The 25,472-nt window shown below is 42.3% G+C and overlaps 1 protein-coding gene across 1 annotated transcript in view; it reads left to right on the top strand.

Moving 5' to 3' along the window:
* Nucleotides 1–25,472, top strand: part of LOC124796263 — a 374,071-nt gene that overhangs the window by 336,794 nt on the left and 11,805 nt on the right. The window contains exon 9 of the mRNA XM_047260374.1: nt 6,520–6,790. Coding sequence (XP_047116330.1) covers nt 6,520–6,790 — 271 coding nt within the window. The remainder of the gene's footprint in view (nt 1–6,519; nt 6,791–25,472) is intronic.

The following is a 25,472-nucleotide window of genomic DNA, read 5'->3' as shown; positions in this document are numbered from 1 at the left end:
ATTCAGAAATGCTGGTATTGGTGAGAAGTATCCGTATGGCACAGGCTGTGAAGCAATTGTTGAAATGAAGGTTGTCATGTTTGTCAGCGTGCTCAGCAAAAGGGTGGTCCACTTGTTTCATGGCCACAGTTTGCTGGTGGCCATTCATGCAGACAGACAGCTTGTTGGTTGTCATGCCCTCACAGAATGCAGCACAGTGGTTCAAGCTTAGCTTGTAGATCACATGATTTGTTTCACAGGTAGCCCTGCATTTGTTGAGATAGATGATGTTTGTGACCAGACTGGAGTAGTTGGTGGTGGGAGGATGTATGGGACAGGTCTTGCATCTAGGTGTATTACAGGGATATGAGCCATGAGGTAAGGGATTGGAAGAAGGGGTTGTATAGGGATGGACGAGTATATTGTGTATGTTCCGTGGATAGCAGAATACCACTGTTGGAGTGGTGGGAAGGATAGTGGGAAGGAAATTTCCCATATGAGGGCACGAGAAGAGGTAGTTGAAACCCTGGCAGAGAATGTAATTCAGTTGTTCCAGTCCTGGGTGGCACTGAGTTATGAGAGAATGCTCCTCTGTGGCCGAACGGTGGGACTTTGGGAGGGGGTGGGAGACCTACTAGCTACCGGCTAAACCTCCACTTCGACAGCCGACAGCCGTTCCATATCAAGAAGTCTGGGTCCACAGAGGAGCATTCCCCTCGTAACTCAGTACCATCCAGGACTGGAGCAACTGAATTACATTCTCCACCAGTTCTTTGGCTACCTCTCGTCGTGCCCTGAAATGATAAATGTCCTGTCCACTATCTTTCTCATCCATCCCACAAGTGGACCACCCTGCTGCCAAACACAACATCCTTCATTTCAGTGACTGCTTCACAGCCTGTACCATATGGATCCTTCCCGCCAACACCAGCTTTTCTGAATAGCGCAGGTGGGAACTTAGCCTGCCATACATCTTACGTTCCCATAACCCTCCTGTCCTCAACCTTCATTAGTCACTGTCCTCACCCATCCATTCCCTTCCCTGTTCCCATTCCAGTACTGTACAGCCACCATTCCACCATCGCACTCAGTCTTTACTTCTGTCCTTTTCCGCTATACCACCCCATCCCCACCTCTCCCCTGCCCTGCGTCTAACCTGCAGCACTTGACTGTTCGCCACCCCCACCCTACTACCCCACCCCCTCCCCACCCCACCCCAGCCTCCTGCTTACCCCAACCCAGTCACCACTCCTATCATGCATTGGTGCTGCTGCTCGCAGTGCGGTTTCAGTTGCCTGAGACTGCAGAAGTGTGTGTGTGTGTGTGTGTGTGTGTGTGTGTGTGTGGTGTGTGCGCCGTCTATTTTTGTGAAGGTCTTTCTAGCCAAAAGCTTTATTTGTGATAGGTTTTTTTGTTGTGCTTATCTGCGACTCGGCAACTCCGCTGTATTATGAGTAGCAACTTGAGTAAATATGTTTTTTTAATTAGTGAGGTGCACACTTTTACATTTCTGAACATTTAAAGCAAGTTGCTTATCTTTACCATGCTTTTAAATCTTATCAAGATCTGACTAAATATTTGTGCTGCTTGTTTCAGATGGTACTTCATTGTATATAGCAGCATCATGTGTGAAAAATCTGAAGTGGTGTTAATTTTGTCTGCAAGGTCATTAACATGAACAGCAAGGGTCCCAACAGACTTCCCTAGTGCACACACGAAGTTACTTCAGTACCTGATTATGACTCTCCATCCAAGATAACATGCTGCGTTCTCTACCAAAAAGTCTCTAGTCCAGTCACAAGTGTCACTTGGTACACTATATGATCATACCTTTGAGAGTAAGCATAGACTTGGCAGTGTGTCAAATGCTTTTCAGAAATCAAGAAATACTGCATATATCTCACTGCCTTGATCCAAAGCTTTTAGTATGTCATGTGAGAAAAGTACGAGTTGGGTTTCACATCAATGTTTTCTGAATCCATGCTGGTTGGCATGAAGGGGAGGTCATTTGTTCAAGATACCTCAGAGTATATTCTAACATTCTACAACAAATTGATGACAAAGATGTTGGACAGTAGTTTTGTCGATCACTTCTACTACATTTCTTGTTGATGGTTGTTACCTGTGCTTTCTTCCAACTACTGGGCATGGTTCTGTGTTCAAAGGATCTCCGTCAGATTATAGTTAGAAGAGGGGCTATTTCAGCTGCAAATTCAGTATAGAACCTGAGGAGGATTCCATCAGGTCTTGGAGCTTTGTTCAATTTAATGACTTCAGCTATGCCTCAACACCATTGATACTAATACTGATTTCACTCATTGTTTCAGTGGTAAGAGGATTAAATTGGGGTGTTTCTCATGGTTTTTGCTTTGTAAAGGAATGTTTAGAAACAGAGTTCAGCATTTCAGCATTTTCTTCACTACTGAGTTTCAGTTGCTTTCTCATTCTCAAGTGACTATACACTAACTATGATGCATCTAACAGCCTTTACATATGGCCAGAATTTCTTTGGGTTTTGTGGAAGATCATTTGACAGTATTCTGCTGTGGTAGTCATAGAAGGCTTCACGTGTTGCACTCTTGACAGCCAAACAAATTTCGTTCAACATCTCTGTATAGTCCTGTGCTTTGATACCTATTATGCAGTTGTCTCATGCTCTTAACGGTCCACTGTGAAACTTACCACACATACCATGCAAACATTGTGTAATCCGTGTGCCGGACCGAGACTCGAACTCGGGACCTTTGTCTTTCGCCGGCAAGTGCTGTATCATCTGAGCTACCCAAGCACGACTCACACCCCGTCCTCACAGCTTTACTTCTGCCAGTACCTGAAGTTTGGAAGGTAGGAGATGAGGTAGAGCACTTGCCTGCGAAAGACATAGGTCCCGAGTTCGAGTCTCGGTTCGGCACACAGTTTTAATATGCCAGGAAGTTTCATATCAGCGCACACTCCGCTGCAGAGTGAAAATCTCATTCTGATTGTGTAATCCATTCACACCATGACAAAACATGTATCATTAGCTGAAGGGTAGCATGTAAAACCTCACATAACGTGAAATCACTGCACTGTAAACTTTAATTGCGTAAAGGGGCACAGTGGTTAGCTCACTGAAATCCTACATGAGAGGTTGGAACTAAAATCTCTTTCCACTGTTATGATTCCTGTAAATCACTTGAGCTAAATACCAGAAGAGCTTCTTAAACAAGGCCAAGTTTCTTTCCCCATCTTTGTAAGATTAGAGTTTGTTCTGTACTAGTTACTTTTTGTTTCCCATTGTGAATGTGGAATTTAATTTTATCCATAAAGTTCGAGATTTTTGACATCATTTTTGGTTCATTGGGCTGTACGTAGTTGCTCGACATCTTATACCGTTGCCTCTTCTTTAGTCTTTTTCTTCTTCTTGTTTATCCCGGCTTCTTGAGATCTCTTGTGAAGAGACATGATACAACAAGTTCCATAGTGGTGTAGGACAATCAATGAAGTTACACAACAGTTAACAATTTAACTTTTGAAACTGCTGATTTATTCGCATTTATGGAAAGAAAACACTCTCATACCCTCATGCGATCAGCAAACTTCGTGTAACATTTTATGTGTGTAATGGGCCTTACTACGTCGCAAATCATTCTAATGAATTAATTAAGCTGCTTTACAGTGTTGCTAGGCAACATAATCAACAAGGTGATGCGTGTCTCAATTAAAACTGGACCTCAATATGAATAAACTTTAGTTCATTTTTTTTGTCCAAATCAACAATTGTCTCAAAATTAATGTCCAACTTCGTGCATTAAGTCCAAACGCATTTGCAACTATTGTACTTGATTTACTGGACAGCTCGAACACGCACTGGCGTGTAACTTATTTCACATAGAGCACGCGGGTTTCAGTTTTCCCTAATGGGCTAAACTACTCTTTTGTCATAACGTGATGTGTCTCTCTCACGTAAAGTTTAAATGAAACTGGATTTACTCTCCATTCGGGTCAAGATCACAAAATAAAATTCACCACATAGATCAGTGAACTGTACATCACACTTTTAGCACTCTTAATTGATAACTCGTCTCAGAATAAAAGCTGCACATAAATTCACCCTTTTTTTTATGCGTACAAAATTCAAAACACCTTTATATTAAACAGATAAATTATGGCATGTAATTACTAACCAAACATTTCCGAATCTGTATAAACTTCAAAAACTTGTATTTGCTAAAATGGATTCAGATTACAGTCAACTCGTGTCTGGACGATGACGTCATGAATCGACACTTACTTGGTATGAACAAAATACCTGTGCTGAAAAATAATATCTGTTGAGTAATGTACCCCTTGCATCGCTACAATCTGTCAGAAATACAAGGGCTGATTAACAAAGACTGAGGTTGATCTTTTCATGTAGCTTCTGTGATAGTTTCCTACCTGTATTTGTGTGTACTCTCCGGGCAGCAGTACTCTCATATCGATGGGTTGGTAGTAATGCTCTATGATGTAGACTCTCATTGCATTCCACATTCCAAACAACTGAGGCGATGTGAGAGGAACAATACAATGCTTTAAGATTCTGTGTTCGTTTCAATGATACAGCCACTGAAACTTGCGGAAGATTGCAGCAAGTGTTTAGTGAAGATACACTACCTTGTCCAAAAGTGTTAAGGTGGTTCGTGGACTTCACAGAAGACCAATTTTGTGGTGAGGAAGATGGGCTTCATGTATCAGCTCCTGCTGTGTCTGAAGTCAGTCAACACAGCTGCTGTGATTGTCAGTGAAGATTAATGGATGACATTACATAACTTCAGTGAAGTGTTGAGAATTTACTATGGCAGTGTCTTTGCAATTGTGCATGATCATCCCTACATGACACACCTTTGTGCCTGTCAGGTACCACGTTTGTTGACTCCTGAGCAAAAGGGTGTTTGAATGGATACAAGCAGTGAGATGCTGTGTCTCTTCGCCGACAGCAGGTATGCGTTTCTGAAATTATCATTTGTGGTGAGTCATAGCTGCATCATTATAATCCTAGGAAAGAGAGGCTGCACAGTTTCGAAGTCACTAGGTTCTCTGGCACCAAAAAAGGTGAAAGTTGTTGCATCTGCAAGAAAAGTGATGGTGATCACATTTTTTTATTGTCATGGAATAATTTACCAGCATGCAGTTCCCAGTCACATTACTGTTACAGTGGCATACATAACATCAGTGTTGTCTAAACAGAGGAAGCATATTCCAAGGAAATGACAGAACTTTTTCGGACTGGGTGATGACTTCGTCATGACAATGCGCATCCTCGTGTCACAACTCTAGTCGTACTGTCTCCGACTCAGTTCAGTATTACCTGTATACTGCATCCACCTTGCAGCCCTGATGTTGCACATTGCCCGCCGTTATGGAATGGCTTTGGTGTCAACATTAAATGCCAAACTTCCATTGTTTTCAAACTTTAGGGATATTGCTCTTGCTTGTCACTTAAATTTCTCTTAAAATAAGCAGTAAAACACCACACTGTAGAAACTAGGAAAAGTAATTGAAATGGGACAAGTATGAACCCAAGTAATACGTTAAAGTGAATATTTGTGAATGTATAAAGTTTCATTTACTTTAAACAAAAATCTTGATTGCGTTAAGATATTGGCCAACCCTGATAGCCTCAAGTCTTTCCTGTTTTGCAAAAACAATTCCCTTGAATTGTCTGACACCTTGTATACTGTGCTGGAATTAATCTATCAGTGACTGGATTCCAGTTATACGCTATGTCAGACATGGACAATTGATTACCCTGCACTATCCTGTCTTGATGAAACCTTTCGCAGTAATCATAGGGTAACTCTACCCTTAGAGTATTGAAATCGTATATTATTGGTGATATTTGTTTACGGGCATTAAGCCATGGTCCAAGCTATAATTCTCTGTCTAATGTTTCTTCCTCCAATGTTGGGGCCATCACCAGAGACTCAGCTAAAGCCACAAACAAGCCCAGCTAGCTGAACTATTTGTGTATCTGCAGAGTGGTCGGTTTGTGACATCATCACATCACTGCCTGAGATCTCGGACAATGCCAGTGTATGTTACGGAACTTGCATTGGGAAATATATTCTCATATTAAGTTCACCATGGGAAAAGTGAAAAACAAATGGTGCCCACTCTTTCCCCTCTGTAAGCCCTATAGACACTATTATCTTAGAGAAAGGTCTGATGACATCACAAACCAATTGTTGCATGAATATATTTAAACAGTTCGACTTGATGAGCTTGTTTGCAACTCTAACTGCGTTTAGTGTTGTTAAAGCCTTGATGATGTCTCCAGCACTGGAGGATGAAACATTAGGCAGAGAATTATGTGCCTAGAGTTTTCTTTTAGAATGTCATGTTTAGTAAGTTTTCAGTTGAAAGCTACTTATTATCTCAATGTAAATTAGAACTTTTTCATTTCACTCAATTTATTAATTGTTGTTTCAACAGTTTCTCATTTTGTTTTAATTCCTTCTGTGTGATTTAATGTTCTTACTTCCCTGTCTAATATAATGTTCTTACTTCCTTATTTTTCAGGAAAATACTTAACAGGAGTCACACATACAATATGTATGAAACATTGTATGTACGTTATCTGTTGGTGTTCAAACTGTGGAAGAAAGTCGTTGCTAATGCTGATGAACGCCGCCGTATAAACAAATTGGCTGTTGCCAAATTGATTCCACCTCCACATTTTGTAGAGAAGTCTAAACTGTTTAACACAGTGTTGCCAAAAATACCAAAGTCCAAGAAGAATGTGACCATGTTTTTTATGCAAGCAAAGTTCAATTTGAAAGCTGCTTGTGTGGTAAGAAAATGTGTCTGGTCTAAGTATGGTGGATGATGATTTTAGTTGACTGGTATAATTATTGTTTGGTGATAACAGGTGTGGCCTTTTTTCTTAACACATTTCCTTCATATAATTACAGCAATGAGGTTATCAGGTATATGTGTCTGAGATGTAAAACATATTTATTAATGTTTTGACATGATTATTGTGACAAAAATATTATTTTAATAGTCTGATACTTCATTTGATTCAGACAGGTACTAGGAAAGTTGTCAAGAGAAAAAGTTCCTTGCACACCATAAAAATCAAAGTACATAACACAAATGACAACCAAACAATTTAAAATCAGAGACGGGAACAAATCTATATTAAACTGAGTGAAAGTTTAAATCCGCAGAAGCTGTTTGTTGTGTTTTCACTGTATGATGTCCGATTTCATACACTGGAGGTAATATCTTCACATCATATCAGCATATAGGAGGAACCCGCATAAGTAAAAGTGCTAATGGTTACCATAACCTACCAAAAAAAGTAGACAGGAAAGCAATGTTCTCACAAAACTAATACTTCATGTGCCATGACTTCCAAGTTAGCAGTCACAAAGTGCTGTTTGCCCAAGAATCATGTCATACAATCGAATACAAACATACCATGGACCAGAGGACCCAGTCCATTCCATGTAAACACAGTCCACACCCTTGGGGAGTCACTACCAGACGCAGTGCCTTGTTACCCACTTTTCTCCATGGCTTCATGGGATCTGCACTGCACTCGAACCTTACCATCTGTTATTACAAACTGAAATCAGGTCTCATCTGGGCAGGTTTTCCCGTCATTTAGGGTCTGAGTAATATGGTCACTTTCCCAGGAGAGGTGCCGCAGATGATGTTACATTGACAGCAAAGGCACTTGCGTTTGTCTTCTGCTGCCAAAACCCATTAACGCCAAATTTCGCTGCACTCTCCTAAAGGATACATTAAGCTCCTTACTGAATTCTGCAGTTATTTTGCGCAGTGTTACTTGTCTCCTAGCACTGACAACTCAATAGAAATGTCACTGCTCTGGATCGTTAAGTGAAGGCCATCGGCCATTGCAGTGTCCGTAGTGAGAGGTAATGTGTGGAATTTGGTATTCTCACCACACACTTGACACTGTGGATCTGAGAATATCAACTTCCCTAATGATTCACGAAGTGGAATGTTCCATATGTCTAGCTCCAACTACCATTCCACATTCAAAATCTGTTAATTCCCGTCCCATGACTTTTGTCACCATAGTGTAAGTCGGCCATGGGCCCCATGTGAACCGAAAGTACACCCATAGATTGTTTCATCAGTGTTGCTTTATATAGTCTTACTATTATTGTTATCTTTCTTCTTGAACTTTTCAGTATTTCAGCCAGGTGCAAAGACGTGTGACAGTTGTTTTCACATTCCTTCTGCTGCTTCTATGGAATAGTGCTGTGAAGTGCGCGACACTATATTCAAAACACATTTGATTCTCTGGTTTATGTTCATCCTTTCATAGGTGTGGAAATTGAATAGATATTTGGTTTTTGCTGCCCACAGCTAACTAACATTTGACCTGAAATCTGTCTGGCTTACCTGTAATGCACTGTGTATATTCTTATGTGGCATTATCGGAAAAGTGCTGTTAATAAGTTACGATTTTTCTTCAGCAATTTCCTGTTAAATGTTTCCTAACTTCTTACATCAAAACAGAATTACCTGTTTTTAGTATTAATGAACATTGTTCCCTGTTACCAAAGCATAACAATTTTATAGTGTCTGATTCTCTCTTTTGATTTTGATATGCAAAATAACTGTGCCCCCCCCCCTTTTTTTTTTTTTTTTTTTTTTTTTTTTTTTTTTTTTTTTTTTTTTTTCCACCATAAGCCCCCAAATTCTGTTCAAAAACTATAGGCATTCAAAACTACCATGACTAAGTCTAGATCAGAATGAAAAACACACCAACTGCAATTTCAGAGTTGATATGTTTTAGGACTAAAGAACTGTGGATTTTGTTAATGTTTCTATTTCCAATTGTACTTGAATCTGCTCTCATAAAACATTTTGGTTTTGAAGTCTTACAAGAGCATTCAAGATATGAACCAAAATCTGCAGTGCTCTCCTGTCCTCTGAATTCTGAGCAGTGAACACAAAATGACAGCAGTAACTGGCACCTACACATTCCTCCCTGTCATTCTCTTTTGTATCAAATGTCTTCTGTTCCTGAATGATATGCTGATTTTGATGGTTTGTCTTCTGCTATAAGAGTTTTTCATGTGACATCTCGCCAACACTTTCATTTGATCCAACATTATCTGGAGTATAATCATCAATATTGGTTTCTTTGTGTTTTCAACATATTTACCTTCAAACTCTTGCTCTGGAACTCGCTGCAGGTTGTGTAAACATTTCGTTACTTGCTTGTCTGAAAATGTATGATCCATTTTTTATATCTTGTGTTATGATTTACACTCAACCAGGCATCTTAGGTATAGCAAGGTCCAATATTTAGCTCAGAAGCTTTGGATTCTACTCTAGGTGATACAGTTACAGAAGAAAACATTGGTCAAAAGTGAGTGCTTCTGCAGTTCTAGGTGTGTCAGTGCAAGTGATATGACAGTGAGTGAGTATCATTAATAGATTTAGTCCTCATGTTGCTACAAAATGGTTAGCCCTTTTGTCCAAATTAGTTTCTTGTTATTATTTGTAAGAATGCTGTTAACCTCATACCTCATTAAATGTCTGTAAACTCCAAACACACACACACAATTCTAGGTCTCCAATGATAAAGAAAAGCAGTGATTATAGCTACAGGTCTGTAATTTATATAGTACACACTCAGCTCAAAAGAAATAAATATCACAAATGTTGAAAATGATTGATTTGACTGTTCATGCAATTCTGATATTAAGGTGAGTAGGAGATGCAACCGTTGTTGTATAGAGTTGACTGTCAGCTGTAAAATCCCAGATGAATGTTCGCAGCACTAATTATGTGCTGACAGCAATCATTGGGACAGAGAGAAGATTTGAAACTGGAAAGGATTCTCTGAAAGTTAACCCTTCAAGTCGATAGTTTCCGGGCGCGTGCCTAGCCTACTGGCGGTAGTTTATATGGCTGGCTGGCTCCAGAATGCAGCGTTTCAGTGAAATTGCTCTAGGGTGGGAATTGCTTGTTCAAATGTTACGAAAATTTCAGGGCTTGGTATCAATACATATTTATTACGATTAAAACGTACATTGTCACTTCAAATGAATTTTGAGTGATATTTTGAAACAATCTTCAAAACAAAGTCTTACACCACAGTCCTTGAGCCAGAACGATGTTTCCTTACATTTCTTCGTCTTCTTGCAGCAGACTGTGTACATCTCTCTGTAGGCTTACTCTTCTTCTCTGTCTTCTCAATAAAATGCCTTGCTGTGAGCCGTTCAGGCACAGGATTTTTTGAAGGTCGTCCACATTGAGGTGAAGTTACATTCTTCCCACGAATTTCCAGCAATTGTGTTATGAGCAGAAGCCTGAAATTAATTTGTGTTTCTTCCATTGGTGTGTGTGTGTGGGTTTTTTTTTTTTTTTTTTTTTTTTTTTTTTTTTTTTTTTTTTTTTCCTAGCATTGTAAGCAATAAAAGCATTCTGCACTGCAACATTCATCAGCCTGCTAAACATTTTCATATACCGCTTTACACCTTTCTTCCTTTCCATGAGAAAAGGTTGTAGTTTTTGATCCTTCAAATCTACACTGCCCGTAAAACTATTGTACTCTTTTATGCACTGAGGCTTTCTTATCTCTTTGCCCCTTTTGGTTGCTGTAACAACTGCATCATTATGAAATGTAGAAATAAGGCATCCGCTTTTTATCCATCCATTTCAGTACCATTACGCCTTATAAATGATGCACTATGAGTTCACCTTTCTTTAGTTTTGCACGTCTCAAGGCATCAGGTACATTCTTCCTATTCAGTCGAAGTGTGCCAGCAACATTCATACCTCTTTCCTTCAAAAGTGGCACAAAAGGACGCTGTCATAATAATTGTCCGTCCAGAGCGTATGGCCTAAGTTGAAAAGAGGCTCAACAAGCTTCATTACAATCTGACTGGTTTTCAGGGTATCTGCAGAAAGAAATTTTGTTTCTATTTCTGTGGAACTTCCTGCATAAATAATAAATTGCCATAAATAACCTATGGAAGATTCACAGATCTCATAGGACTTTATACCAGACTTTGCTGATTTTAGAGGTAGAAAAGTTTTTATTGCCAGCCTTCCTTTCCATAGCGCAAGAAATTCATCAACAGAAACGTTTTCTCCCATGTTGTATGTATTTCTAAATGTATCATTTAAATGATGAATGATGGAACCCAACTTGAACAATTTCTTATTGCCTTCAAATGTATTCAGGTCTTCATTGTTTACAAAATGAAGGGATCTGCAAAGTAGCTCAAACCTGTCTTGTTGCTTACTCTGGTAAAAAATCGGCATGTTCAAAAGCGGATGCTTGCTGAAATACAACTTTATGGATGGCTTCTGAATAATTCCCATCAACATTTGCAGTGTGAAAAACACATAAAGCTCGTCTTTGTCAGTATCTACCCAGTTTCGTAGCCTAGAACAAGGTTGTAGAACAGTCTGTTTTGGTATACAATCTGCAGCCTAACGGTTAGTGTCACACACAATTGTTTCTATGATGGTTTCGTCGAAATACAGCTTGGATGCTTCAGCTCCAGAATTTACCTGTATCACAGGTCCATATATACCAATGAATGGTGTTTTCAAAGAGACATAAGAGCTGTCAACTTCTTGCCATTTCCAATCTTCTTCATACTGTGCGCATTTCACTGGTGCGCCTTGTTCGATGTCATCATCACTGTTCGCCATTTCTTCTTCACTTCTTTTGGGTGTTTCTTCCAAACAGTCAAAATAACTTTCTTTGTCAACATCTAGATCACTCCCAGTGTCATTTATACTATCTAAACCAGGGGCGGGCAGGAATCCTGCACGTGTGCGGTTCACTTGCACGCGTGCAGTTAACAGGTGTTCTGCGTGCACACTGGGGCAAGCTAGCCCCCCCCCCCCCCCCCCCCCGCCCCCCCCTCCCGCTTCTCTCCCCTCCCCACCATACCATCTCACCACTCCTTCCTCTGTAATGCGTTTTGTTTCCTAGCTTGCTTTATTGAATGAAGGAATAAGGTTAGTAGGAGTGCTTGAAAGAAATCATGGTTTGAAAGAGTACCTATTACCTACGACACGTTTTATTTAATTATCACAAGTGGAGTTTACAATACGTTTAATGTCTGGAACAAAATTTCTACATACAGACAAATGCAAACAGTTACGTAAATTTTCATCACTGATGTTTGCTCTTAACAGAGACTTATTAATTTTCATAACAGAAAAAATCTCTCAAAAACGTATGTCGAGCCAAACACTGACATTATCTTCGCGGCTTCACAATGGAGACGAGGAAACTCTTGCTGTGGAAAGTCATGATAAAAGTCTATTACACGTCTTGCCAAAAGGAATTTGTCTCTCAGACGAGAATTACACTGTAGATCTATTAATTTGTTTGCAAATTGGGATGAATATCATCTACAGAAACAGCAAATGTCTCGAGAACCATTCAAAAACTTGGGATGAATATGATATATCCCCAAATCGCTTGAGAAATTCCTCTTTGCACTAAGTACGGAAACATATTCTTTGCAATTCTGTTCTCACGCAGGTGACAGAGTAGGGAAATGCACTGCATTCCCTGACGAGAGCTATCGTTCCCACAGCTCAAGCATGCTGGTGAAAGCTTGCACCTTTTCAGCCATTTCACAAATTAGCTGATTTTCTCCTTGCAAACTTGTGTTCAATGCATTCATATGTCCGATAATGTCCACAAAAAATGCAAGGTCGGCAACTCACTCTGGATCTTCTAACTTGGTGTCGTGCCTTCCTATGTCCTTTAAAATCTGATTTATTGGCTCAGCTCAAAAAATCTTTTGAGTACATTACCGCGGCTAAGCCAGCGGACTTCTGTCATATGGTATGTCACCATACTCTTCCCCAATTTCAGCTACATGTGTGTGAAACTGTCTGTGTGTAAGCCCGTGGGATCTCAAATAATTAACTGGCCGAATAACCACTTGTATGACGGCCCCCAGTTTTGCTGCTTTTGCACAGAGTGCTTCTCGGTGCAAAATGCAGTGGACGCTGTACAATGATTCTTCTGTATGCTGTAGCTTTTTTCTTAGTAATCCAACAAATCCCATTTGTTCCCCTTTCATTGCAGGTGCTCCGTCTGTTGTCACTGACACCAAATGTTCCCAGTTTAAGCCAGCTCAATCGACAGCTTCTTCAATGGCTTTAGGATGTCTGCGCTGGTGACGTGCTTTTAAAAGATATCATATCTAAAAAAAATCCTCCGTTGTGTGCAGAGCAGTGTCCACGCCGTGAACATAAATCACTAATTGCACGGTGCCTGAAATATCTGTGAACTCATCAAGTGCGATAGAAAATGCAATCAACTCCTGCACTGCACTCCTTAATTGACGGTAAACGTCACCTGCCATGGCACTTATACGACAACTTACAGTCTGCCGAGAAAGAGTGGTAGCTCGAAACTGATTTGCATTCAGTGCGCAAAGTAAATCAGCAGCGTCATTGATGCACTCCTTTATAAACTCACCTTCAGCAAATGGTTTTCCAGCTCTCGCTATATTAAGCTCAGTCTTATGACTTGGACGTTCTGCTGGGCTATTGTTGTTGTTGTTGTCCTCAAAAATTGAAAACAGTGCTCCATAAAATGTTAAATCAGTTAGATAAGTGACATGACGAAACAAAGGCGCAGATCTCTCGTGACAACAGCAGCTTACGTCAGATTCATCTAGTATCATCAGATCGCTCTTCTTAAGCTCAGTTAATTTCCCTATCCACTCAGAATCTGACAATAAATTGTACTCGTACTTGTGATATTTATGATAATGGCATTCAAAACTAAACTTTTGCTGACCGCTGGCGGGTTGGCCGAGCGGTTCTAGGCGCTACAGTCTGGAACCGCGTGACCGCTACGGTCGCAGGTTCGAATCCTGCCTCGGGCATGGATGTGTGTGATGTCCTTAGGTTAGTTCGGTTTAAGTAGTTCTAAGTTCTAGGGGACTGATGACCTCGGCAGTTAAGTCCCATAGTGCTCAGAGCCATCTGAACCATTTTTCTGCTGACCAGCGAGAATACTGCCACATATTAAACCTTTGGAATTTTCACATTTTTGCACAAAGAAGAAATGATTCTCCCATTGCTTTTTAAAAGATAGCAAATCTCCACTTCTCAGTTTCCTTGATTCACTCTGCATTTTCCAGTTGTTGAAATACAACGTTCACTATGTAGTGGTCACTTCACATCAACGTCCGCAGCTTAGCCTGGTACTACACCGCCAGCTGTCGCCACTGCCCTGGTCGACGATTGCACACGAGCAGCACACGTGCAGCGCTGTGCGCTCATGAGCCGCGTGCAACGTTTGCCCGCCCCTGATCTAAACCATTCGTTGGTTAATTGAGAATTCTACATCTACATTTATACTCCGCAAGCCACCCAACTGTGTGTGGCAGAGGGCACTTTACATGCCACTGTCATTACCTCCCTTTCCAGTTCGACTCTCATGTGGTTCGCGGGAAGAACGACTGCCGGAAAGCCTCCGTGCGCGCTCGAATCTCTCTAATTTTATATTCGTGATCTCCTCGGGAGGTATAAGTAGGGGGAAGCAATATATTCGATACCTCATCCAGAAACGCACCCTCTCGAAACCTGGACAGCAAGCTACACCACGATGCAGAGCGCCTCTATTGCAGAGTCTGCCACTTGAGTTTGCTAAACATCTCCGTAACGCTATCACGCTTACCAAATAACCCTGTGACAAAACGCGCCGCTCTTCTTTGGATCTTCTCTATCTCCTCCGCCAACCCGACCTGGTATGGATCCCACACTGATGGGCAATACTCAAGTATAGGCCGAACAGGTGTTTTGTAAGCCACCTCCTTTGTTGATGGACTACATTTTCTAAGGACTCTCCCAATGAATCTCAACCTGGCACCCGCCTTACCAACAATTAATTTTATATGATCATTCCACTTTAATTCGTTCCGTATGCATACTCCCAGATATTTTACAGAAGTAACTGCTACCAGTGTTTGTTCCGGTATCATATAATCATACAATAAAGGATCCTTCTTTCTATGTATTCACAATACATTACATTTGTCTATGTTAAGGGTCAGTTGCCACTACCTGCACAAAGTGCCTATCCGCTGCAGATCTTCCTGCATTTTGTTGCAATTTTCTAATGCTGCAACTTCTCTGTATACTACAGCATCATCCACAAAAAGCCGCATGGAACTTCTGACACTATCTACTAGTGAAAAGCAATGGTCCCATAACACTCCCCTGTAGTACGCCAGAGGTTACTTGTAACGTCTGTAGACGTCTCTCCATTGAGAACAACATGGTGTGTTCCGTTTGCTAAAATCTCTTCAATCCAGCCACACAGCTGGTCTGATATTCCATAGGCTCTTACTTTGTTTATCAGCCGACAGTGTGGAACTGTATCGAACGCTTTCCGGAAGTCAAGGAAAATGGCATCTACCTAAGAGCCTGTATCTGATATTTTCTGGGTCTCTTGAACAAATAAAGCGAGTTGGATCTCACACAATCGCTGTTTCCGAAATCCATGTTGATTCCTACAGAGTAGATTCTGGGTTTCCAGAAATGACATGATACGTGAGCAAAAAACATGTTCTAAAATTCTACAACAGATCAATGTCAGAGATATAGGTCTATAGTTTTGCGCATTTGCTTGACGACCCTTCTTGAAAACTGGTACTACCTGTGCTCTTTTCCAATCATTTGGAACCTTCCGTTCCTCTAGAGACTTGCGGTACACGGCTGTTAGAAGGGGAGCAAGTTCTTTCGCGTATTCTGTGTAGAATCGAATTGGTATCCCATCAGGTCCAGTGGACTTTCCTCCGTTGAGTGATTTCAGTTGCCTTTCTATTCCTTGGGAGTCGGGACAGGTTCCATCAGACTGGACAAAAGCAGTAATCACACCAATCTTTAAACATGGAAACAGAAAAGATTGTAACAACTACAGAGGTATCTCTTTAATCAGCGTTGTGGGTAAAATCTTCTCAGGTATTGTTGAAAGAAAAGTGCGAGTATTAGTTGAGGACCAATTGGATGAAAATCAGTGTGGGTTTAGGCCTCTTAGAGGTTGTCAGGACCAGATCTTTAGCTTACGGCAAATAGTGGAGAAGTGTTATGAGTGGAACAGGGAATTGTATCTATGCTTTATAGATCTAGAAAAGGCATATGACCGGGTTCCTAGGAGGAAGTTATTGTCCGTTCTACGAGATTATGGAATAGGAGGCAAACTTTTGCAAGCAATTAAAGGTCTTTACATGGATAGTCAGGCAGCAGTTAGAGTTGACGGTAAACTGAGTTCATGGTTCAGAGTAGTTTCAGGGGTAAGACAAGGCTGCAACCTGTCTCCACTGTTGTTCATATTATTTATGGATCATATGTTGAAAACAATAGACTGGCTGGGTGAGATTAAGATATGTGAACACAAAATAAGCAGCCTTGCATATGCGGATGACTTAGTTGTGATGGCAGATTCGATTGAAAGTTTGCAGAGTAATATTTCAGAGCTAGATCAGAAATGTAAGGACTATGGTATGAAGATTAGCATCTCCAAAACGAAAGTAATGTCAGTGGGAAAGAAATATAAAAGGATTGAGTGCCAAATAGGAGGAACAAAGTTAGAACAGGTGGACGGTTTCAAGTACTTAGGATGCATATTCTCACAGGATGGCAACATAGTGAAAGAACTGGAAGCGAGGTGTAGCAAGGTTAATGCAGTGAGCGCTCAGCTACGATCTACTCTCTTCTGCAAGAAGGAAGTCAGTACCAAGACTAAGTTATCTGTGCACCGTTCAATCTTTCGACCAACTTTGTTGTATGGGAGCGAAAGCTGGGTGGATTCAGGTTACCTTATCAATAAGGTTGAGGTTACGGATATGAAAGTAGCTAGGATGATTGCAGGTACTAGTAGATGGGAACAATGGCAGGAGGGTGTCCACAATGAGGAAATCAAAGAAAAACTGGGAATGAACTCTATAGATGTAGCAGTCAGGGCGAACAGGCTTAGATGGTGGGTCATGTTACACGCATGGGAGAAGCAAGGTTACCCAAGAGACTCATGGGTTCAGCAGTAGAGGGTAGGAGGAGTCGGGGCAGACCAAGGAGAAGGTACCTGGATTCGGTTAAGAATGATTTTGAAGTAATAGGTTTAACATCAGAAGAGGCACCAATGTTAGCACTGAATAGGGGATCATGGAGGAATTTAATAACGGGGGCTGTGCTCCAGACTGAACGCTGAAAGGCATAATCAGTCTTAAATGATGATGATGATGATGATGATTCTATTCCTTGGGCACTTTTTTCGATGTCAGCCATTGTGAGAATTTGCTCTGAAGTAAGACCACGCGAAGTGTTTGGCTGCATCATTTTGTGTTTGAGAGTGTCGCTCGGACTGTAAGATACAACACGTTATTTCTCCCGACTGCCTCACTTCGTGACAAACATCTTCGAAGCAGAGCAGCACAGATACGTCTGTAGTTAGCTGATGAAGTAGTATCGGCTGTTGTCAACAGATGGAAGAGCAATACAGTTTTACCTCCGAGACTGCAACTGGCGAGCATGTGGTCGGGATGCTGCCAGTGCGGACATTCGCAGCGCGCAAGTACGTACTCGGGCTCCTGGCTTGAGGGGTTAAAATTATTTTGAAAAGCCCTTTCCTCTTATATTTGCACCATTCTTTTCAATTTTTGTCTCTCATCTCTAACCCAGTGATTTGCTGCAGTTCTGAAATTTAAATTTTGGCTTTTACATTTTATAATTGCTTCAGGTTCATTACTTAGTGCTTCTAGTGTAAAATCTGGAGTAATTTTCGTTTTCCTTCATCTTCATGTACGGTTTATCCCCACCCTGTGAGAACCTTTTCCTCCTGACATAGGTATTTTCAGGTTCTGAATGCTTGAGATGCCACAGTTACTCCTGTTTCAACAACTAGCACAGTAGATGTAATTCACTGTAAATGGTTAGAATCTGTGCTGAAATCCACTAAAAATAACAGATTTCCTGAGAATGCCATTAATAGGGAATTGCTTAAACTTGGTGACTCCAGATTCAAGTAAAAGTTGCTCAGCTTTATGAACAGAATCAGAAAAGGAGAAACTCCATCATGAAGATGTCAGAGAGCAATTGTTATCCCAATCCATAAAAAATAGTGATGTCAGAGACAGCAGTAACTGTAGAGAAATGAGCTTACTCAACACAAAAAATTTACTTCAACGTAGGTTCCAGAAAGGAAAATCGTGTGCACATAGCTACTTCAGACTTGGGATGCTAGCTGAGAATAAAATAAAGAATCCAGTATCGATAGACACCTACCTTTTTTGATCTTAAGTAAATTTTCAATACTGTTGACACAAGGAAACTTCGGAAAGCCATGGGAGAAGATAATGCACTGTCACATATTATAAAAGCAATTCAGAATGTTTACAACCTAAATAAGATTGTAGACAGATTCGGACAACAGCTGAATATATTAGACTGTAAATGTTCTGAATTGCTTTTATGATGGGTGACATTATGTTATCTTCTGCCATGATTTTCTGAAGTTTTCTTCTGTCAACTGTATTGAAAGTTTATTTAAGATCAATAAAAAGTAGATGTGTATCCATACTGGATTTTTTATTTTTCCCCTCAATTACCATCCCGATTCTGAAGTAGCCATGTGCGCATGGTTTTCCTTCCTGGAACCAATATTGGAGGAAATATATATATAAAGTTGTCAATAAATGGCTGAAAAATCCTCATAGCAAAATCTAAGCAGACAGACAAACTGACATAGACATACTACTGTTTGTAGATTACCAGCTGCTTTATGCAGAATCCAAGGATGATATATAGAGATCAGTGTAACCCACTCACAGCAGTAGGATTGTTGAACATGGAGATCTCCCTCAATAAAACCATAGTTATGGCCTTCACCAGGAAAGATTGCAAGAGAACTGAAATTTCAATAGGCAACGCAACCCTCGAGCAAGTAACAACATTCAGATTCTGAATGTATAGCCTGAGCTATATTCAAGAAAATTAAATGCAACACAAAATCACTGGAGTAATAAATAACACCCTCAGACCATCTCTTATTCAGTGGCACACAAGATTGAAACAATACGACACCCTGGTCAAACTTACCCTCTTGTATGGCAGCAGAGGTCAAACACTCTGTAGATGTGACGAGCAGAGACTAATGAACCTCGAGACCATTTCATAAGAACAACTGGCTACACATTGTGGGACAGGAAAATATCTGATGACATCCTTAAGGATCTCAAAGTAAAACCAATTCTCAACACAGTAGAGAACTACAGAATGTCTTGAAAAGACCATTTGGTACAAATGAAGACCAGTAAGGTTCCCCAAAAAATCCTCTAAATACCAATCCAGAGGTAGAAGAGATGTATTGAGATGAGTTGAGAGTGTAACAGACCAGTAGACCTAATACTGGATGGGAAGTAGTAGTCTATTGATAGAACCAAACAATGGAAACTCCAGATAGGAATGTTAACAATGTAGGAAAAGATAGATGGCTACACCATAAAGAAGATACATTACGTTGCAGGCAGGCACAATTAAATACACTTCATGAACCTTTTGGCCATAGTCTTCATCAGCAAAAAATTAACACACACCATTCATACACACAAGCAAGCACACCTCGTGCGCTCATGACAGCCAACTCCAGCATCGCAGGCCGAAATTCAAATATCACTTGGGATGGATGCAAGCAGCAGTCAGGATGGGGTGGATGAAGGGCAAAAGAAAAGGATAGTAGTATATGGGTGGGGAGAGAGATGAATGCTGTCTGGTAGAGTGTGCAGGGTCTAGAACGCCAACAGGAGCAGTGTCAGAAGGTTGTGCAGTGGGGTAAAAAGGAGCAAAAAAGGAGAGGAGCAGTGAATGGTGGGCCAATACCAATACAAAAAGCTGTGCAATGATTGCAGCACAGCTTCTAAAAGACATGGCTGCTTTCAAAGATACCACATCATTTACTGGCTATGCTGCAGTCATTGAACATATTTTTGTTTGTATGACTACCAACCAGCTGTCCACCAAGATGAACAGCCACTGCCAAACTGTGACCAAGAGCAAAGCAGACTACCATGTGGCGCAATAGCTGAACATACAAACTTGATTTCAATGACTGCTTCACTACCCAAGCAATCGGATTATTTCCTCTACCACCAGTTCCCCCTGCAGGTCAGGGGTTAGAATAGGCCCGAGGTATTCCTGTTTGTCGTAAGAGGCAACTGAGAGGAGTCTCACACCTTTCGGCCTTTATGTGATTGTCCCCTGTAGGGTTTTACTTCCATTTTTCAAAATTTTCTTGAAGAGCAAGCCAACTCGGGAAGGGCGCCTTGCATGGTGCATCGTGTCCATTGTCTGCATTGAGATCTTTAGCCCACTTTCTCGTCTAGGCATTGCAGTCCTTCTCATCCTTCATCTCTTGGATGAGGATGCCTTCCTGTATGCGTTTTCCTCCACCCACTATTCAGTGTCGTTTTCTGTGCCGACAATGACCATGGAATTCTTTGCACCTTATATCCATCACAGTAGCCAGTCTGTTGGTGGGACCGCCATGTACACTGTTGGTTGTAGCCCCCTGACTACGCAGGGATTGCTCTGCTGATGCCTGCACTGTTAACTCCCCACAGGTGCCAAGGAGTATATGCCCGTCATCCTGGGGCATTGGGACTCCCGGCAATGACCGTCCTGCCATGTGGCCTTTGCTGCTGCTTGGTGGCACCCATGGGGAGGGCCCCTGGTTGGAGTGGGTGGCATCAGGCCAGACGATGCGCGATGAAGCGTACCATGTGATCACTTGCTGATGATCAAATGCCAGCAGTCTCTAAGCGTTCCAAGTCTCAGTACAATGCAAGGAAGTATGATCCTAAATCGTTCCCCTCCCTGGCCACACCATGGGAGGCACACCAGGCTAAGGATGGCAACAAACCTTATTTACCCTGGTACCTTGTATGTAGGAGAGCTGATGGGGACTCATTTGTCACGATAAAGCCTCAGTTTTTTGTAGAGCATTTAGAGGACAAGTTTGGGGAGGTGGAGGGCTTGTCCAAAATGTGGTCAGGGTCAGTCTTGATGAAAACGGCATCCTCTACCCAGTCACGGGCATTACTCGCTTGTGACATGCTGGGGAATGTTCCTGTTACCATCACGCCTCATAAGACCTCAAATATGGTCCAGGGTATTATATTCCACAGGGACCTTCTTTTGTAGTCTGACGATGAGCTGCGTGCCAACTTAGAGCGTTGAGGAGTTCATTTAGTCTGGCACATTCATCAGGGTCCGAGGGATAATCAGCTTGCCACTGGTGCCTTCATCTTGGCCTTTGAGGGTGGCACATTATCCAAGAAGGTCATAGTGACGGTCTACTGCCATGAAGTCAAGATATATATCCCTCCCCCAATGCGGTGCTTTAAGTGCTGAAAGTTCGGCCATATGTCTTCCCGCTGTACTTCCAGCATCACATGTCGAGATTGTGGACGTCCGTCCCGTCCCAATACTCCATGTGACCCTCCTCCCATCTGTGTCAACTGTGGAGAGCATCATTCCCCTTGCTCATCAGACGCAGGATTTTACAGTGAGAAAGTAAAATTGTGGAATAAAATACCCTGGACCGACTGACCTGCACTGAGGCTAAGAGGAAATTTGAGCGCCTATATCCTATGGCTGTGACCTCCTCTTATGCTGCCGCTACAAGAACAGTCGTAGCCCCATCATTTCCATGAGTTCCAGTCGGCTCTCAGAGCCAGAAGACTACACCTGCCCCCCTTGATGGCGGGGGGGGGGGGGGGCGGCACTTCCCTCCCTGTTGCTCCTGCACCACCTACCTCAGGAGCACTGTCCCCCCACCAAGGGGTCACCAGTGCCCACTTCTCAGCCGGAGCAGTGTAAGTCTTCTTCGGCTCCTCACACTAGGAAAGCAGTCCCTTGGGTCACTCCCTTCCCAGGTTTCTGCTGGTGGGAAAGAGGACACCTGCCAGTGGCTGAAGTGCCCAAAAGCAGCTGGTCATAAAGCTTCATGATCATCCTCCATCCCAGAGACTGAATCAGTGAAGCCATCCCAGCCAGAGAAACTCCAAGGATCAGCGAGAGAAATCCAGAAAGAAGACCCCCCCAAGACCAAGGGAATTGCGGTTGCACCCACACCACCGATGCCTGCAAGCTCTGTGTCTGAGGATGAAGTGAAGATTGTGGCATCAGCTGAGGGCCTAGATCTAGCCAGAACCTCAAACACAATGAATAAAGTCTGTTCAGGAAATAAGTTGGTGGCAGCAGTTGACCCTGAGGCATAAACTGCCTCGGTGAGTGTTTCATGCCTACACAGTGTCACGATCACGTCATCCTCCAGTGGAATTGCAGCGGTTTTTTCCACGACTTGGCTGAGCTACGGCAACTGTTAAGCTTTACACCTGCTTTCTGCATTGCCCTCCAGGCAACCTGGTTTCCAGCAATGCGGACGCCTGCCATTCACGGCTACAGCGGATATTACAAGAACCATAGCGAATATAATAGAGCGTCAGGTGGAGTTCGCGTTTATGTCCTGAACTCGGTATGTAGTGAACTTGTGCCCCTGTGAACTCCTCTTGAAGCTGTGGCTGTCAGGACATGGATGATGCAGGAAATAACTGGGCAACGTATATCTCCCTCCAGATGGTGCGGTACCCCAGAACGTATTGGCTGTGCTGATTTATCAGCTCCCTAAACCTTTGTTTGACAGGTTGTTTGAAGAGTTTGACAGAGCACTGAAACACCTGAGTCGAAACAAGGCCACCGGAGTAGACAACATTCCATCAGAACTACTGACAGCCTTGGGAGAGCCAGTCCTGACAAAACTCTACCATCTGGTGAGCAAGATGTATGAGACAGGCGAAATACCCTCAGACTTCAAGAAGAATATAATAATTCCAATCCCAAAGAAAGCAGGTGTTGACAGATGTGAAAATTACGGAACTATCAGTTTAATAAGTCACAGCTGCAAAATACTAACGCGAATTCTTTGCAGGCGAATGGAAAAACTGATAGAAACCGACCTTGAGGAAGATCAGTTTGGATTCCGTAGAAATGTTGGAACACGTGAGGCAATACTGATCCTATGACTTGTCTTAGAAGAAAGATTAAGGAAAGGCAAACCTACGTTTCTAGCATTTGTAGACTTTGAGAAAGCTTTTGGCAATGTTGACTGGAATACTCTCTTTCGAATTCTGAAGGTGGCAGGGGTAAAATACAGGGAGCGAAAGGCTATTTACAATTTGTACAGAAGCAGATGGCAGTTACAAGAGTCGAGGGGTATGAAAGGGAAGCAGTGGTTGGGAAGGGAGTGAGACAGGGTTGTCGCCTATCCCCAATGTTATTCAATCTGTATATTGAGCAAGCAATAAAGGAAACAAAAGAAAAATTCGGAGTAGGTATTAAAATCCATGGAGAAGAAATAAAAACTTTGAGGTTCACCGATGACATTGTAATTCTGTCAGAGACAGCAAAGGACTTGGAAGAGCAGTTGAATGGAATGGACAGTGTCTTGAAAGGAGGGTACAAGATGAACATCAACAAAAGCAAAACGAGGATAATGGAATGTAGCCGAATTAAGTCGGGTGATGTTGAGGGAATTAGATTAGGAAATGAGATACTTAAAGTAGTAAAGGAGTTTTGCTATTTGGGGAGCAAAATAACTGATGATGGTCGAAGTAGAGAGGATATAAAATGTAGACTGGCAATGGCAAGGAAAGCATTTCTCAAGAAGAAAAATTTGTTAACATCGAGTATAGATTTGAATGTCAGGAAGTCGTTTCTGAAAGTATTTGTATGGAGTGTAGCCATGTATGGAAGTGAAACAAGGACAATAAATAGTTTAGACAAGAAGAGAATAGAAGCTTTCGAAATGTGGTGCTACAGAAGAATGCTGAAGATTAGATGGGTAGATTACATAACTAATGAGGAGGTATTGAATAGAATTGGGGAGAAGAGGAGTTTGTGGCACAACTTGACTAGAAGAAGGGATCGGTTGGTAGGACATGTTCTGAGACATCGAGGGATCACCAATTTAGCATTGGAGGGCAGTGCGGAGGGTAAAAATCGTAGAGGGAGACCAAGAGGTGAATACGCTAAGCAGATTCAGAAGGATATATGCTGCAGTAGGTACTGGGAAATGAAGAGGCTTGCACAGGATAGAGTAGCATGGAGAGCTGCATCAAATCAGTCTCAGGACTGAAGACCACAACAACAACAACAACAATCCTTTGGCACTTTCGGGAGATTTTAATGCCCATAACCCCTTGTGGAGTAGCACCTTGCTTACTGGCTGTGGCAGAGATGTCGAAAATTCACTGTCCCAACTCAGTCTCTGCCTCTTAAATACTGGGGCCGCCACGCATTTCAGTGTGGCTCGTGGTAGTTATTCGGCCATTGATTTATCGATTTGCAGCCCAGGACTTCTCCCATCTATCCACTGGAGAGTACATGACAACCTGTGTGGTAGTGACCACTTCCCCATCTTCCTGTCACTCCCCCGGCATCGTTTCCACGAACACCTGCCCAGATTGGCTTTAAACAATGTAGACTGGGTAGCCTTCACCTCTCCTGTCACTGTTGAATCTCCCCATGTGGTGCCATTGATGATGTGATTGAGCAGGTCACTACAACGCGATCCCTTGTTCTCTAGGGTGCCCCCGGCGAAAGACAGTCCCTTGGTGGTCGGCGGAAGTTGCTGAGGCAATTAAAGACCGTCGGCAAGCTCTACAGAAACATAAGTGGCATCCTTCCCTAGAGCACCTAATAGCCTTTAAGTGGCTCCGTGCCCGCGTTCACCTGCTTATAAAATGATGGAAACAGGAGTGTTGGGAGAGGTGGGTATCAACCATTGTGTGCCATACGTCACCTTCCCAAGTCTGGACAGAAATCAGACATCTTTTTGGGTATCAGAACCCAACAGGTGTCCCTGGCATTAACACCAATGGGGTGTTTTCTGCTGACACAAACGCGATTGCCGAGCACTTTGCTGACCACTATGCTCTAGCCTCTGCTTCAGAGAACAACCCCCCACCCCACCTTTTCACATCCTCACACGGCAGATGGAAAGGAAAGCCCTCTCGTTCACTACACACTACAGTGAACCCTATAATCCCCCTTTTACAGAGTGGAAGCTCCTCAGCACTCTTGCACATTGCCCCAACACAGCTCTTAGGCCGGATCGGATCCACATTCAGATGATTAAACATCTCTCATCTGACTACAAGCGACATTTCCTCGGCATCTTCAACCGGATCTGGTGCGATGGTGTCTTCCCATCCCAATGGCGGGAGAGCACCATCATTCTGGTGCTAAAACCCAGTAAAAATCCACTTCGTGTGGATAGCTATCGGTCCATCAGCCTCACCGATGTTCTCTGTAAGCTGCTCGAATGTATGCTGTGTCGGTAGTTGGGTTGGGTCCTGGAGTCACACTTCCTCCTGGCTCCATGTCTGGGTGGCTTTCGGCAGGGTCGCTCTACCACTGATAATCTTGTATCCCTTGCG

Source organism: Schistocerca piceifrons, chromosome 4 (genome assembly GCF_021461385.2).
Source record: "Schistocerca piceifrons isolate TAMUIC-IGC-003096 chromosome 4, iqSchPice1.1, whole genome shotgun sequence".
In the NCBI taxonomy this organism is placed as follows: Eukaryota; Metazoa; Arthropoda; class Insecta; order Orthoptera; family Acrididae; genus Schistocerca; species Schistocerca piceifrons.
Note: the sequence above shows the minus strand (reverse complement) of the source record. Positions and strands in the feature narration are given on the sequence as shown.